Source organism: Salmo salar, chromosome ssa10 (assembly GCF_905237065.1).
Source record: "Salmo salar chromosome ssa10, Ssal_v3.1, whole genome shotgun sequence".
Classification (NCBI taxonomy): domain Eukaryota; kingdom Metazoa; phylum Chordata; class Actinopteri; order Salmoniformes; family Salmonidae; genus Salmo; species Salmo salar.
Window position 1 is genome coordinate 75508549 of NC_059451.1, and position 15988 is coordinate 75524536.

Genomic DNA, 15988 nt, shown 5'->3' on the forward strand with positions numbered 1-15988 from the left:
TCCCATGTAATTAGAGTAAAATGCTGTAAAATACCAATATTATGATTACAGTAGCATTTACTCTCTTACAGTATAGTAGGCACATTTTACAGTATTGTACTGTATCATTGCTCTGATATTACAGTAATTTATAGGAAGCTGGTGGTAAGTTACTGTGAATATTACAGTAAAGTACTTGGCACTTGCCAGAATTCGGCAAAGATACATCAAAAGGTATCTTGTTACAAATACAAAATTCCTTGAAGACCAATGTATCCTTTACTACAACAACATTCTCAGTAACGGTTACAGAAACGTTTTACTTGCTGTGACCTGTTTTTTATAAACCAACCTTAGTTTAATGCAATGACTGTATGTCGCTCTGGACAAGAGCATCTGCTAAATGACCAAACTGTAAATGTAAAAATGAACACTTGCAAAGCCAGAGCCGGTCCTGACCTCCCTAGGGCCCTAAGCAAAATTCTACTAAGGGGCCCTCCTACTTGACCCGTGAGCCATGTAAACCATTTTTCATTGCCACACAGTCACAACTGACGCCGCAGTGCTCCCACTACAATCCTCCCTCCTTTAAAACAGTTTGCTCCATCTGTCGGTCTAAGAATAAGTAGACCTATACAGAACAGAATGAGGTATAAACAAACACTATTTATTGAATAGAATATTTTCCATAGAATCATAAGATAAGTGAATATTAAAGTTAACATAAATAAGAAATTGTAGAAAATATAAAATGTAGAAAATAATAAAATATAACACTGAACTTTGGCTCTGCTGCCTGGTAATTAGTCCAGTCCTCACAATATTATGCAATTAGCTTTGCCTATACAATGTTAGCATAAGCCTATAGGCTATGGCTGCAGCTATATGTCTCAAAATAGTAAATTAAAACCTATACATCTGTGTGATTAACTTTGGTTCCCTCTACAGCCTGGGCATTTTCAGTATCAGCATGGGCACCAGTCTATCTGGACTGTCTGGAAGAAATTGAGAACGTATGTCACATAGTTAGTTAAACAGTCATTTACACAAATGCACTTCTGCCACACAATTCTTAAGTGTTACTAAGTGTGTAAACATTTGAAATATTCCTCTTCTGCACTTTCTTGAGGCAAAATCATCAATGATGTCATCATAGGACACGTGTTTCCCCACGTCATAATTTATGGTCATGATGGCCAGATCACTCAAACGTTCCTGTGACATGGAAGATCTCAGGTAGCTTTTGATGAGCTTTCATTTTGAAAAGCTCCTCTCCGCCGATGCTACTGTTACTGGTAGGGTGACTGCAATTCTTAGGGCTATCCATAGGTTAGGAAAGAGTTCCTCCAGGTTTTTCTCACAGAGAAAGGAAAGCAGCTCAAAGGCAGTCATCTTATCTGATGGCAGATCAGGTCAATTCTGAATCTCGTGCGCCAGATCCATTCCACTGATGTCACATTCATCTCTGAAGGTTAAGAGTGTTTTCAACTTCCATGCAGTGAGCCTTTAAAGATTCACTGGACATCTGAGAGGCAGTGCTGAAGTTCAGCAACACTCCAAATTCGGTTTTCACCTGGTTGAGTGTTTCACAGCAGAGTCGACCACAATGTTGAAGTAGTTAAATTTAAGGTTTTTCAGTGCGTCAGTCACTGGCTCCTCAGGAGCCTCATAGCTGAAATGCCTCTTGTGTTTCTCAGTCTCTTCTCTTTCAGAACTGCCTCCACATTAATTTCTTCACAAATGTTTTTGGCTGTTGTCTGGGCCTCAGAGAATCCAGTTTCCCGGTATGTAGTGAGGGAGGCCTTTGCATTTGAGATAAAATTCACTGCGATATCCAACTGCATTGAGGCGGATTGGAGGAGTTGTTGACCTTGTTTGTTATTGTTCGTGGTGCGGCAGCGTAGCCTAGTGGTTAGAGTGTTGGACTAGTAACCGAAAGGTTGCAAGATCAAGTCCCTGAGCTGACGAGGTACAAATCTGTTGTTCTGCCCCTGAACAAGGCAGTTAACCTGCTGTTCCTAGGCCATCATTGAAAATAAGAATTTGTTCTTAATGGACTTGCCTAGTTAAATAAAGGTAAGTATCTCATGCCAAATGACACAGCAAATCAGCTTCCTCTGTGCCTCCACTTTGGCAACAGGATTGTTGAAGCCTGATTGCATGAACACTTTGGAGCCTACTCTCCCATCTTGTGTCACACCGTGACATCACGGTTATGTTAACGTGTTTCTTAAAAACACTCCATCTTTGTGTGCCAGATGAAAAGAACGCACGTGCACGTGCCCCAAAAAACCCAACTGCATCTTTTGAAGATTTGGCAGCATCTGCGATGACAAGGAGTATGTGCTCCACATGGGACCAACACGGCTCTGGGATTTATTTGAGCAGTCTGGCTTGTACTCCTTGGTGCTTGCCCTCCTTGGTGCTTGCCTTCCCCATTATCATAAGCTTGCCCTCTGCAATCTTCAAATGGAATCTTCAGCTCGTTCAGCTTATCTAAGATGACAGTGGACAGATTCGAGCCTGTTGTAACCTCAACATTTACATAGCCGAGGAAGTGCTCCTTGATCTCTGGCTTTCCCTTTAAAGCCACACTTCTCAGAATAATGGACATTTGCTCCTGGTGACTAATGTCAGGTGTACAGTCCAAGATAATGGAGAAGTACTTGGAGTCTCTTACTTGAGTCACTATTGATTCCAGAATTGTGTCACTCACAATCTGTATCAGCTCATTCTGTGTGCGCTTCCCAAGGTAATGAGCATGTGTCTCTCCATCTTTCATTTTTCTGAGATGATTTTCCATGACGGGGGTCAAATTTTGCCAGTAATTCAACCTCTTTTAGGAAGTTTCCATCATCTAGTTGGAAGAGTTTGTCTGATGAACCCCTGAATGCTAGGTTTCTTTTAGCCAGAGACTGGGTAATACTTATTAATCGTGTAAGTACATCCCGCCATCTCTTTCTTTCAGCCTCCAAAATTGTCATTTGTATCTGGTCAAGAGTCTGTCCCAGACTTAGGCGCAGATCAAGTTCTCTCCACTTACCGTAATTTCCAGACTATAAGCCGCTACTTTTTTCCCACGCTTTGAACCTCGCGGCTTAAACAATGACGCGGCTAATATATGGATTTTTCCCGCTTTCAAATACATAAAAAAAAAAAAAAAACACATTCTGTGACGTGCTCAGTTTTTTGGCGGCATGAAGCTTTCATTAGACCAATGAAATTGCCGAACGGGTTAAGGTCAAACAACTTTTTTGTTTACTGTTTAGATTAAATCGAGCGCGCTCAAACTTCCCATCATTCTGGTAGTCATTGCGGTAGTCATTTTGTCACCCTCATCATAGCAAAGACACGGAGAAATGCATATGATGCAGCTTTCAAGTTGAAGGCATTTGATCTGGCTGTTGGAAAAGGAAATAGAGCTGCTGCACGGGAGCTTGGTCTGGAGCAATGACTTTCTTGGTAGGCTACTGTTTACTGCTAATTTTTTTTTTTTTTACAAGCCGTGTTTTGTTAAAGCCTATTTATTTTTGTTACAAGTCGTGTTTCGTTAAAGCCTATTTATTTTTGTTACAAGCCGTGTTTCGTTAAAGCCTGTGTAAAGTTCATTTGTTTCAATGTACCGGTAGGCACCTGCGGCTTATAGACATGTGCGGCTTATTTATGTTCAAAATAATATATATTTTTTAATTCAGTGGGTGCGGCTTATATTCAGGTGCGCTCAATAGTCCGGAAATTACGGTAATCATATTGTTTGTGTGTTCATGACTACCCTCATGGTGTTTCAGAATATTGATATTTGACCAGTCATTCACGCCTTCCTTTATTATGTTGTAGTCTGTAGAAAAGAGCTTACAACAACAACAAAAAGCCAGCTCCTGGTAATCTTTTCCCCATTTAACAGCTGTCTCTGTAATACACCTTAATGGAAACCTCTTCTAGACTTGTGTTTAGGGTAAAAAAAACACAGTCCTGGTTTGAATGGACCTCAGCGCACTAACTCAGTCCTCATAAAGTCTGAGCCTGGGGGCCAATCTGCTGGGTCATTTGGTGGAGCAGGAACTGTTCTATTAGGGTCTGAGCTGCTTGTATCTGATGCTGGTTGTACACCTCTGGTTGTGCTAGTACTGGCTGAGGCTGCCTTTACTTCACCTGGGTCTGTGTTAGTACTTGCTGAAGATTGCTGTATTGGGTCTCTGTTAGTACTTGCTGAAGCTGCCAGGACTGGGTCTGTGTTAGTATTTGCTGAAGCCGGCTGTACTGGGTCTGTGTTAGTACTGGCTGAGGCTGGATGTGGATCAACTGAGTTTGTGCTTGTACTGGCTGATGATCCAGCATCTCCTCTACTGACAAACTTAAGCATAGCACCTGTAAATTATAGATAACAATACTATTATTAATTTTATCATCTGCATCAGGCCCATGCAAACTGGCTCCCCCAGATTTCCTTTTATACGTTTTGAAATATAAAATACTATTTATACTATGGCTTGGCTGAATACAGTGGGGCAAAAAAGTATTTAGTCAGCCACCAATTGTGCAAGTTCTCCCACTTAAAAAGATGAGAGAGGCCTGTAATTTTCATCATAGGTACACTTCAACTATGGCAGACAAAATGAGAAAAAAAATTCCAGAAAATCACATTGTAGGATTTTTTATGAATTTATTTGCAAATTATGGTGGAAAATAAGTATTTGGTCAATAACAAAAGTTTATCTCAATACTTTGTTATATACCCTTTGTTGGCAATGACACAGGTCAAACGTTTTCTGTAAGTCTTCACAAGGTTTTCACACACTGTTGCTGGTATTTTGGCCCATTCCTCCATGCAGATCTCCTCTAGAGCAGTGATGTTTTGGGGCTGTCGCTGGGCAACACAGACTTTCAACTCCCTCCAAAGATTTTCTTTGGGGTTGAGATCTGGAGACTGGCTAGGCCACTCCAGGACCTTGAAATGCTTCTTACGAAGCCACTCCTTCGTTCCCGGGCGGTGTGTTTGGGATCATTGTCATGCTGAAAGACCCAGCCACATTTCATCTTCAATGCCCTAGCTGATGGAAGGAGGTTTTCACTCAAAATCTCACGATACATGGCCCCATTCATTCTTTCCTTTACACGGATCAGTCGTCCTGGTCCCTTTGCAGAAAAACAGCCCCAAAGCATGATGTTTCCACCCCCATGCTTCACAGTAGGTATGGTGTTCTTTGGATGCAACTCAGCATTCTTTGTCCTCTAAACACGACGAGTTTAGTTTTTACCAAAAACTTATATTTTGGTTTCATCTGACCATATGACATTCTCCCCTTACCTCTTCTGGATAATCCAAATGCTCTCTAGCAAACTTTAGACGGGCCTGGACATGTACTGGCTTAAGCAGGGGGACACGTCTGGCACTGCAGGATTTGAGTCCCTGGCGGCATAGTGTGTTACTGATGGTAGGCTTTGTGACTTTGGTCCCAGCTCTCTGCAGGTCATTCACTAGGTCCCCCCGTGTGCTTCTGGGATTTTTGCTCACCGTTCTTGTGATCATTTTGACCCCACGGGGTGAGATCTTGCGTGGAGCCCCAGATCGAGGGAGATTATCAGTGGTCTTGTATGTCTTCCATTTCCTAATAATTTCTCCCACAGTTGATTTCTTCAAACCAAGCTGCTTACCTATTGCAGATTCAGTCTTCCCAGCCTGGTGCAGGTCTACAATTTTGTTTCTGGTGTCCTTTGACAGCTCTTTGGTCTTGGCCATAGTGGAGTTTGGAGTGTGACTGTTTGAGGTTGTGGACAGGTGTCTTTTATACTGATAACAAGTTCAAACAGGTGCCATTAATACAGGTAACGAGTGGAGGACAGAGGAGCCTCTTAAAGAAGAAGTTACAGGTCTGTGAGAGCCAGAAATCTTGCTTGTTTGTAGGTGACCAAATACTTATTTTCCACCATAATTTGCAAATAAATTCATTAAAAATCCTACAATGGGATTTTCTGGATTGCTTTCCCTCATTTTGTCTGTCATAGTTGACGTGTACCTATGATGAAAATTACAGGCCTCTCTCATCTTTTTAAGTGGGAGAACTTGCACAATTGGTGGCTGACTAAATACTTTTTTGCCCCACTGTACTTGATGGTTATTATTTACTGAGAGATGTGCATCCATATTGCCCAGTATTCCCAGCAAATCAACGTTTTAAATTCAATATATAAATCAATAGTCAATGTCAATCCATTGCTTTCCATCTTGCATTAGTCCAGAGTTGTAACTAAATCTTGACTGAGAGACTAGATAATCATTGTCTTGTTTTAAAATTATGTGCACCTATGAGGAGTGCCATCAAGCCCATATATTGTCTGGACTGGTCCCCACAGAGGTTGCTGTTGGAAAGCGCGAGTTTCATTTCGAGCACGCGCATAGGGTATGAACGCATGTTCACGGGCGACGCGGTTATCTTTTCCGAGCTGCAGTTTATAAACACCGTTGCCCGTTGGCGTTTATCAAACGTAATAAATAGTTGTATTTCACTCTAACTTTTGTCAGGCACAAAGTCACAGAACACAGCCCTGGAAGTGGCTGGCACGCAAGCAAGACACAGACAGACCAAGAGATGCACTGCCCAGCTAGGTTAGCGAGACAGACAGACTAGAGAGAGATGCACTGCAAGCTAGGAGATCAACTTAACGTTACTGTTATTTGCTGACATCGAACTTGGAGAGGAGAGAACACAAGTTTACCTGATTGCTGTTCCCACAATTCACTCTCATGGTGTTTTTTTCTTCTTCTCTTTTCGTGACCAGAAGGATAGTTCCGCTTCATCCTCTCATCCAAGTTGTAAACATCGACTCCCGCTTTGACACGAGGGGGAGGCGGGGCCCTTGCGTAATTTGCAGGGCCCTACGCAACTTGCTTGGTGAGCGTATAGGGCCACCCGGCTCTGTGCAAAGCACACCGCAGCGTTCATCAGGGTGTGTGTGAGAGGTACCTACCATGAAGACAATGATAGCCATGCCAATGCCTTCGGTGGCCTGGAGGATCCAGTAATTATTGGTTTTCTCCACCTCCACCATCACGCACAGGGACTGTTTAACGGACACACAGAGAGAGGATGTGGGACATACATACCGGTGACATTTATTTTCATATTTTTTTATTTAACCTTTAGTCTCATTGAGATAAAAAAATGATATTTTTCAAAGAGACACCTGGACCAAGACAGAAGCATCAACACATCAGTATCAGACAAATAGGCACATGACATCAACCAGACTAAAATGATATTAATACAATAAGCAGCACGTCAATAACGGACATGTACACAACACAAGCCACTGAAGCCAGAAAAACATCAGAGAGCAATACGTCAAGCACACAGGAGGCTGGCGGCACCTTAATTGGGTAGGACGGGCTTGTGGTAATGGCTGGAGCAGAATAGGTGGAATGGTATCAAATACATTGAACAAATACATTGAACAAGGTTTCCATGTGTTCGATGCCTTTCCATTTGCCCCATTCCAGCCATTATTATGAGCCATCCTCCCATCAGCAGCCTCCACTGGCCGAGCATTAGAGTTTGCAATAAATCATAGGGTCTCTGCTTTACATGTGGAAATGATTGAATGCTATGAGGGACTGTCCTAACTTTGTGATCTGGACAGGATTTGTTTTCCAAACACTATAAACTGGCAAGTCAAAAAACACTTTGAGTAATGTCAACTACAGTTTAAGTCTTTATCAAACTTTCCTCTGCATCTACCACCTTATAGGCTTGTGTTGTGTTGCAATGTCAGTGTACAGGCGTGTCCAATTACTCACGTCCACTCCAAACACAGGGTTGAATGATAGGAGGACGCCCAGGTAGAAGTCTAGGAGCTGCAGGGATTTGTAGAAGGCTGAGAAAAGCCCATTCCCATCCACCACGAAGAAGGCCCAATAACCCTGAGAGGAGGATTGGATTCAGACTGTTCTCAATGAGGCCATTCATTTTGCAGCAACCACAATACATACAAATGAAATCACATACTTAAAAACAACAGATAGCAAGGGATATTTACAAGCAAAGTAGGCTAAGTGCAATTTTAAGGAGCAGACACACACGAGGAGAGAAGTCTTAATAACATAACAAATATGTAGAGTGACCAACTTCAGTATGATATCAGAATAAGGCCCTCATTCACCTAGAATTTTGCATAAGTGCTAATTTCACACCTGTCTTTTTTCCCAGCATGAACACATCATTAACCTACAATAAGGCCTGGATATTTTCTTATTCATTCACTTTTCAAACAAGACAGGGAATATTGCATCAGAAGAAACACTTCAGTTGATCTGCTCCTACACGTAGCAAACCAGTAGATAATCTTTATTTAACTAGGAAAGTCAGATAAAAACAAATTCTTATTTAAAATAACAGCCTACCGGGGAACAGTGGGTTAATGGCCTTGTTCAGAACGACAGATCTTTACCTTGTAAGGGTCGGGGATTCGATCCAGCAACCTTTCAGTTACTGGCCCAATGCTCTAACCACTAGGCTACCTGCCACCCCGATGAAGTTGAAAAGTATTTTTTTTGTTTCTGACAAGAACAGGTACTTTCACAGCTAGGCCTTTTCGAACTGTGGTTGCACTGCACGTCTATTTGCATTTATGAACACTTTTTCTACAACACCCTTTGCCTTAGTGCCCTGTTGTTAATAATGTCGGAACCTGGGAGCGTCTCAGCTGACCCACCGTGATTTGGGAAATTGTGCAGAACACGGCACACCAGTGCATCCCCATGACAATGGTGTACAACTTGTCCCTCCACAGTTCCTCTGGGTGTCTCTGGGGCCCTGGGGGACCTGCCCCTGGTCCTGGGGGTTCATCAAGGCCCGGGGGGCCATCTCCTGGTTGAGAGAGGTCGCCGTCTGTCGTTGGAGGGTCATCCAGCCATATGGGGTCTTCGTCTGGCTTTAGGAAGACAGAGTCCTCCGTCTGGGAACGGGTCGAGCTGCTCAGTCGTCTGGTCATGATGCCCCTGAGACAAACCAGGAGGGGAGGGGGGCAGGTAGGTCAACAATACAGTAATGTGATGGGCGCCATGATCTGCACAAATGATGAATCCTCTCGACAAAACCTCCATCCAGGAAATTAGCCTGTTGCAGCTCAATAATGTGGTGTGTGTGTGTTACTCGAATTAAGCCTGAAGTGCTTGGCGTGTGTGTGTCGGGTCTATTCTGCTGGCCTATTCAGGTGTGAGTGGCTTGCATATCCGAATCCTCTTGTCTTACTGGGATTGTGTGTGTGTGTGTGTGTGTGTGTGTGTGTGTGTGTGTGTGTGTGTGTGTGTGTGTGTGTGTGTGTGTGCTCTATTGCAGAGGGAGGGATGAATCATGGGAGGAGTTTACAGCTCCATCCATCTTCATGGCAACAGAGTGCCTCTCATCCTTCCCGGGCATAATCATCCACAGACAACACACAAACACACACAGGTGTACACCATTCATCTCTTTCTTTCTTTCTTTCTTTCTTTCTTTCTTTCTTTCTTTCTTTCTTTCTTTCTTTCTTTCTTTCTTTCTTTCTTTCTTTCTTTCTTTCTTTCTTTCTTTCTTTCAGCAGTCTATTCAGAGTCCTTTTCTGTACCACTCATCTGTCTTTCCCCATTAGTAAGGGTGCTGCTAATTTGCCTGATTGCTGACACACACACACGCACACACACACACACGCGTGTCAGCCATCCCTCCATATGTGTGTGCGCGTGTGTGCGTATGTGCCTGTGTGTGGTTTGTGCTGTGTGTGTCTGTGGCACATTTACACCCCTCACAGAGCTTTATATCAAAGCTCTAAATTACAATATTCCTAATCATATGGAGTAACGATGGCAGTCAGAGCCATGCTGTCCTCACACAGTGTCCTCTCTGACTGGATGTCTATGGTGCTACAGAATGACATATTACAACTCCCGATTCAATAGGATCTCTCCGTACGGTGCGTCCTGTTCTTCTATCGAACAAAAGATTCCTCATTGAAACTAAGATTCTCACAACATGTACAGTAGCATTAAACCAGGTTCGAGAATGTCATAATCCAGGTCGATTTCCAGTTGTAGCCTATTTCACTTCAGATACTTAGACACTAATTCAACTATTCTGCTGTTTACTATATTCTCTTTACAGTTTGGTCATTGTTTACTTTTCAGCTGTTTTATTGAATCGCAGAGTCCATCCAGCCAATGGTCAGGTGGCTTACCTCTGGAAGGTCTAAGGGTACAGGAAGGAAGACAGATCACATGATCTAGTCAAATTCTGTATCCTGTGGCAACCACCAGTTGTTGGCCATGCTGTATGAATCAGTCCTGGAAGAAGAGAAAATGTTTTACTCAGTTACACATATATTTCTAATCTCTCTATGAGTTGAATCCAAAAACCATCCGCACAAATATATAACAGGCAGTAAAATAAAGTGGTCCTTTTGAAGAGGATATTAGTAATCCAGTGTAAGCTCGAGATGTATCATTCTGGCCAGTCACCAGCTGGGATGTGATTAGAGGAGGATGGAGATGGAAGGTGAACTGTGAACCACTAAACTAAATCGCTCTTTCTCTCTCATTCACCACGCAAACCAGGCCCAGACCCAGTCAGTCACAGACAGAAAAGAACTCAAATGGAGTTAGACACATGAAAACAGTCAGACCGACTGTCAAACAGTCAGACAGGCCCAGTCCAATCTGTAGGCTCCGCGTGTTTCAGTTTAGCTCTCTTTATTCCTCTTCTCCTTTCCCTCCTCCTCTACTGCACTGCTGAATGAATGTGGTGAACTCAGTGGAATATGAGACCATAACGTGTGTGTGTGTGTGTGTGTGTGTGTGTGTGTGTGTGTGTGTGTGTGTGTGTGTGTGTGTGAGAGCACGAGTGTTGAACAGAGGGATGCTGCTTTCAGTCCTTTTCTCTCTCCGCTCGCTGCGAAGGTGGGTTTGAAGTGATGACGCCAGTCGGGCTGGCCAGTAGCCATGGCAACGGACGTACACACCACACACACACACACACACACACACACACACACACACACACACACACAAACATCGTTGCAGAATTGAGGGTTTTGTAGCGAAAGCAATGGTTTAAGTTCACAAAGGTCCTTCCTCTCAATGGATGGATGGGTGATCAGAAGGACGTATGAATGAGTGGATGGATAGATGAGTGGATGGACAGACGAGTGGATGGACAGACGAGTGGATGGACAGACGAGGGGATGGACAGACGAGTGGATGGACGGACGGGTGGAAGGATGGACGAGTGGTTGGACGGACGAGTGGAAGGACGGACGAGTGGATGGACGGACGGGTGGATGGACGGACGGGTGGATGGACGGACGGGTGGATGGACGGACGGGTGGATGGACGGACGGGTGGAAGGACGGATGAGGGGATGGACAGACGAGTGGATGGACAGACGAGTGGATGGACAGACGAGAGGATGGACAGACGAGTGGAAGGACGGACGAGTGGATGGACAGATGAGTGGATGGATGAATGGACAGATGAGTGGATGGATGAATGGATGGATGGATGAATGGATGGATGAATAGGAAGTGAGCAGCACAATTTTGTGTGAAGGTTGTTTGAAGCGCTGACACTGTAAAGCTGGAGTTTCAGTAACCATGGTAATGACGAGCATACAGAACACACACACACACACCCGTATCAAAGCTTAGCGCGAGGTACAGTATACAGTATGCCACTGAGCCAATAGTATGTATACTGCACAAAAATATAAACGCAACATGTAAAGTATTGGTCCCATGTTTCATGAGCTTTATTCCAGATAAAGTTTTTCTCTCAATTTCTGTGCACAAATTTGATTACATTCCTGTTAATGAGCATTTCTCCTTTGCCAAGATAATCCATCCACCTGACAGGTGTGGCATATCAAGAAGATGATTAAACAGCATGATCATTACACAGGTGCACCTTGTGCTGGGGACAATAAAAGGCCACTAAAATGTGCAGATTTGTCACAAAACACCATGCCACAGATGTCTCATGTTTTAAGGGAGCGTGCAATTGGCATGCTGACTGTAGGAATGTCCACCAGAGCTGTTATCAGAGAATGTTAATTTCTCTACCATAACCCATGTCCAACGTCTTTTTAGAGAATTTGGCAGTACGTCCAACCGGTCTCACAACTGCAGACCACGTGTTACCACGCCAGCCCAGGACCTCCACATCCGTCTTCTTCACCTGCGGGATCGTCTGAGACCAGCCACCTGGACAGCTGATGAAACTGGGTTTGCACAACCGAATAATTTCTGCACAAACTGTCAGAAACCGTCTCAGGGAAGCTCATCTGTGTGCTCGTCGTCCTCACCAGGGTCTTGACCTGACTGCTGTTTGGTGTCGTAACTGACTTCAGTGGGCAAATGCTCACCTTCAATTGCCACTGGCATGATGGAAAAGTGTGCTCTTCACGGATGAATCCCGGTTTCAACTGTACCGGGCAGATGACAGACTGATGTCAATGCTGTGAACAGAGTGCCCCATGGTGGCTGTGGGGTTATGGTATGGGCAGGCATAAGCTACGGACAACGAACACAATTGCATTTTAATCAATGGCAATATGAATGCACAGAGATACCGTGACGAGTTCCTGAGGCCTATTGTCGTGCCGTTCATCCGATGCCATCACCTCATGTTTCAGCGTGATAATGCACGGCCCCATGTTGCAAGGATCTCTACACAATTCCTGGAAGATGAAAATGGCCCACTTCTTCAAGGCCGCATACTCACCAGACATGTCCCCCATTGAGCAGGTTGGGGATGCTCTGGATCGACGTGTACGACAGCGTGTTCCAGTTCCCGCCAATATCCAGCAACTTCTCACAGCCATTGAAGAGGAGTGGGACAATATTCCACAGGCTACAATCAACAGCCTGATCAACTCTATGTGAAGGAGATGTGTCGCGTGCTGCATGAGGCAAATGTTGGCCACACCAGATACTGACTGGATTTCTGATCCATGCCCCTACTTTTTTTTTAAAGCTATCTGTAACCAACAGATGCATATCTGTATTCCCAGTCATGTGAAATACATAGATTAGGGTCTAATGAAAGTATTTAAATGTACTGATTTTCTTCTATGAACTGTAACTCAGTAAAGTCTTTGAAATGACTGCATGTTGCGTTTATATTTGCGTTCAGTGTATTAATGTTGGTCCTAACAGTGAGACCACCCTCCTCTTCAGGTCTTGAAGGCATCACTCGCTCAGTCATTCATCCCAGTTCAAGACTACGGTACATTGTGTTGATCAGAAGGTAGAGTATGCAGTGCCAAGCACAAGAGCCCCAGTATAGCCTGGTAACCTAATGGTTGCTGCTTTAAACAATGTTGCTTGTTTCTCTATTTGGCAAGAGACCCAGGCTACCATCAGTAGTCTACACCCCAATAAGCAAGCCATGTGTAGCAACAGCACTGGGAATCTACTCTACAAGGATAAGGATATGCTGTGCGATTCCTGCCGATAAGTGGGACATGTTCCTCTTGCCGTTTGGTTTTGGTAAGCAGGTAAAGACCCTCAGTCGTGAAGCACCCAGGTAACTTTTTAATGGACATTTTGGGGGGGGAAATCAAACTTTTCGATTGAGATCCTTATATGAAATAGACCGACAGCGGCGGAGGACAGCAACGGAAGGTCTGACCATCTTTTAGAATATTTTTTTATTTTTTTTATTTCACCTTTATTTAACCAGGTAGCCAAGTTGAGAACAAGTTCTCATTTACAATTGCGACCTGGCCAAGATAAAGCAAAGCAGTTCGACACATAAAACAATACAGAGTTACACATGGAGTAAAAAAAACATACCGTCAATAATACAGAAGAAAAATAAGTCTATACGCAATGTCAGCAAATGAGGTGAGATAAGGGAGGTAAAGGCAAAAAAGGCCATGGTGGCAAAGTAAATACAATATAGCAAGTAAAACACTGGAATGGTAGATTTGTAGTGGAAGAAAGTGCAAAGTAGAAATAGAAATAATGGGGTGCAAAGGAGCATAAATAAATAAATAAATACAGTAGGTGAAAAGGTAGTTGTTTGGGCTAAATTATAGATGGGCTATGTACAGGTGCAGTGATCTGTGAGCTGCTCTGACAGCTGGTGCTTAAAGCTAGTGAGGGAGATAAGTGTTTCCAGTTTCAGAGATTTTTGTAGTTCGTTCCAGTCATTGGCAGCAGAGAACTGGAAGGAGAGACGGCCAAAGGAGGAATTGGCTTTGGGGGTGACCAGAGAGATATACCTGCTGGAGCGCATGCTACAAGTGGGTGCTGCTATGGTGACCAGTGAGCTGAGATAAGGGGGGACTTTACCTAGCAGGGTCTTGTAGATGACCTGGAGCCAGTGGGTTTGTCGAAGAGTATTAAGCGAGGGCCAGCCAACAGGAGCGTACAGGTCGCAGTGGTGGGTAGTATATGGGGCTTTGGTGACAAAACGGATGGCACTGTGATAGACTGCATCCAGTTTATTGAGTAGGGTATTGGAGGCTATTTTGTAAATGACATCGAATATGGCAGGTTAGTGGATGGACGAGCAGTTAATCATCCACAGTTGATGCATTCTGAGGCCCGAAAACACTGGAACAAACAAACAAATTAGAGTGGAGATAATTTGGCGTTGAGTAGGATAAAAACCCAGTGGAAAGTTACGGCCATTACGGCTAAGCGTTCTACGATCACAATTCAGATGGTTGAAAATGACCCCTTCAACGACGGTTCTGGACTAATGTGTTTTCACAGTATGTTCATCAAAATAATATTTTAGAATGCGTGCTGTGTGGGCTTCCTGGTCTTGTCTATCACTTAATACAGTACGCCTAATAACGTGTGATTATGAGACACAGAGATAGATATCAAAGACATCCATCCGTGAGCCTCTCACATAAAAGACAAGTCACCGTATGAGACTTCACACAGTCCCTGTCCCAGGAGAGAAGACCAGGGGCCTGTATTCACAAATCGGCACAGAGTAGGAGTGCTGATCTAAGATCAGTTTTGCCCTTTTACATCATAGTGAATAAGATGATACGGACAGGGGGGACCTGATGCTAGATCAGCACTCGTAGTCTGATGCCTGATTCGCACTACAGGGCCAAACCGAGCCAAGCTGAGCTGTACTGGGCATGCCTGGTTATGCATCCACCGTAGATGCTGGAACCGTGCTGGAAAGGACACTGTGAAAAGAAAATATCCAAACCAGCTCGGTATGGTTCAGGTTGGCACTAGTATGAATAAGGCATGAGACGTCTTGTGAATACAGGCCCAAGAGCTCTCCAAGGACCAGATGAACTAAGCCTCTCACACACTTGGGAAGGTTTTGCACCTGTTCTTTTTAAAAGAAGACTACGGCGTGCAAGGTCAGAACTAAAGGTCAAATTGAGTTTAGGAGAAGGATAATTGCACCACCCGGAAGCAAATGTTATGTGCACCAGCTAGCTAACTCAATTGAATTCTGGGGGCGGAGGTGCCAACATCTGAACTAGTGAAAACAGCAGATGGCATCCAAGAGAAGAACAAACGCTATATTTGAACGGAATTTCAGAGAAAATAAAATAGAAAATAAGGAAATTGCCTATCACATTGGTGTTTCCTTCCAGCTGAGACAGTGGGCGGGGAGGTTAGAGGTCGGGAGGAATCGGACAGTGTTGTGTTAATGCTCACATGGCAGGCAGGAGCAGGAAGCTCTTACTGAAAGTGATGATAGGACAGTAACAGGAGACATGGTCATGAGAGACAGAGACATGCCTCCCTCAGCAGCTTAAATCCTTCACGCACGCATGCACGCACACATGCACGCACGCACACACGCACGCATGCACGCACGCACACGCACACAGACACACACACTGGATTCCCTTCAACAACAGTGCGTTCAAAAAAATTGATCAATAAATAAACATAAAATGAATTCCCCCCAGGGATGGTTAGTTGGTAAACAAAATATAACAATCAATCCTGTGGAGATGTGTGCAGCCAAGTATCATCCTTCACCGTCTCAGAAAAGAAA

General features: G+C 44.0%; 1 protein-coding gene across 3 annotated transcripts in view; it reads right to left on the reverse strand.

Annotated features, from left to right (window-relative positions):
• The window catches only part of LOC106561045 (protein tyrosine phosphatase non-receptor type 5), a 35689-nt gene that overhangs the window by 18714 nt on the left and 987 nt on the right, over window positions 1–15988 (reverse strand). For 2 of the 3 annotated variants that reach the window (XM_014124616.2, XM_014124617.2), the window contains exons 2-5: window positions 10186–10291; window positions 8689–8974; window positions 7775–7897; window positions 6949–7041 (exon numbers count right to left, since the gene is read on the reverse strand). In XM_014124616.2, coding sequence (XP_013980091.1) covers window positions 6949–7041; window positions 7775–7897; window positions 8689–8967 — 495 coding nt within the window. In that variant the 5' untranslated portion in view covers window positions 8968–8974; window positions 10186–10291. Of the gene's footprint in view, window positions 1–6696; window positions 6926–6948; window positions 7042–7774; window positions 7898–8688; window positions 8975–10185; window positions 10292–15988 lie in introns of those variants that run through there. The other variant, XM_014124618.2, reaches the window with a different exon arrangement.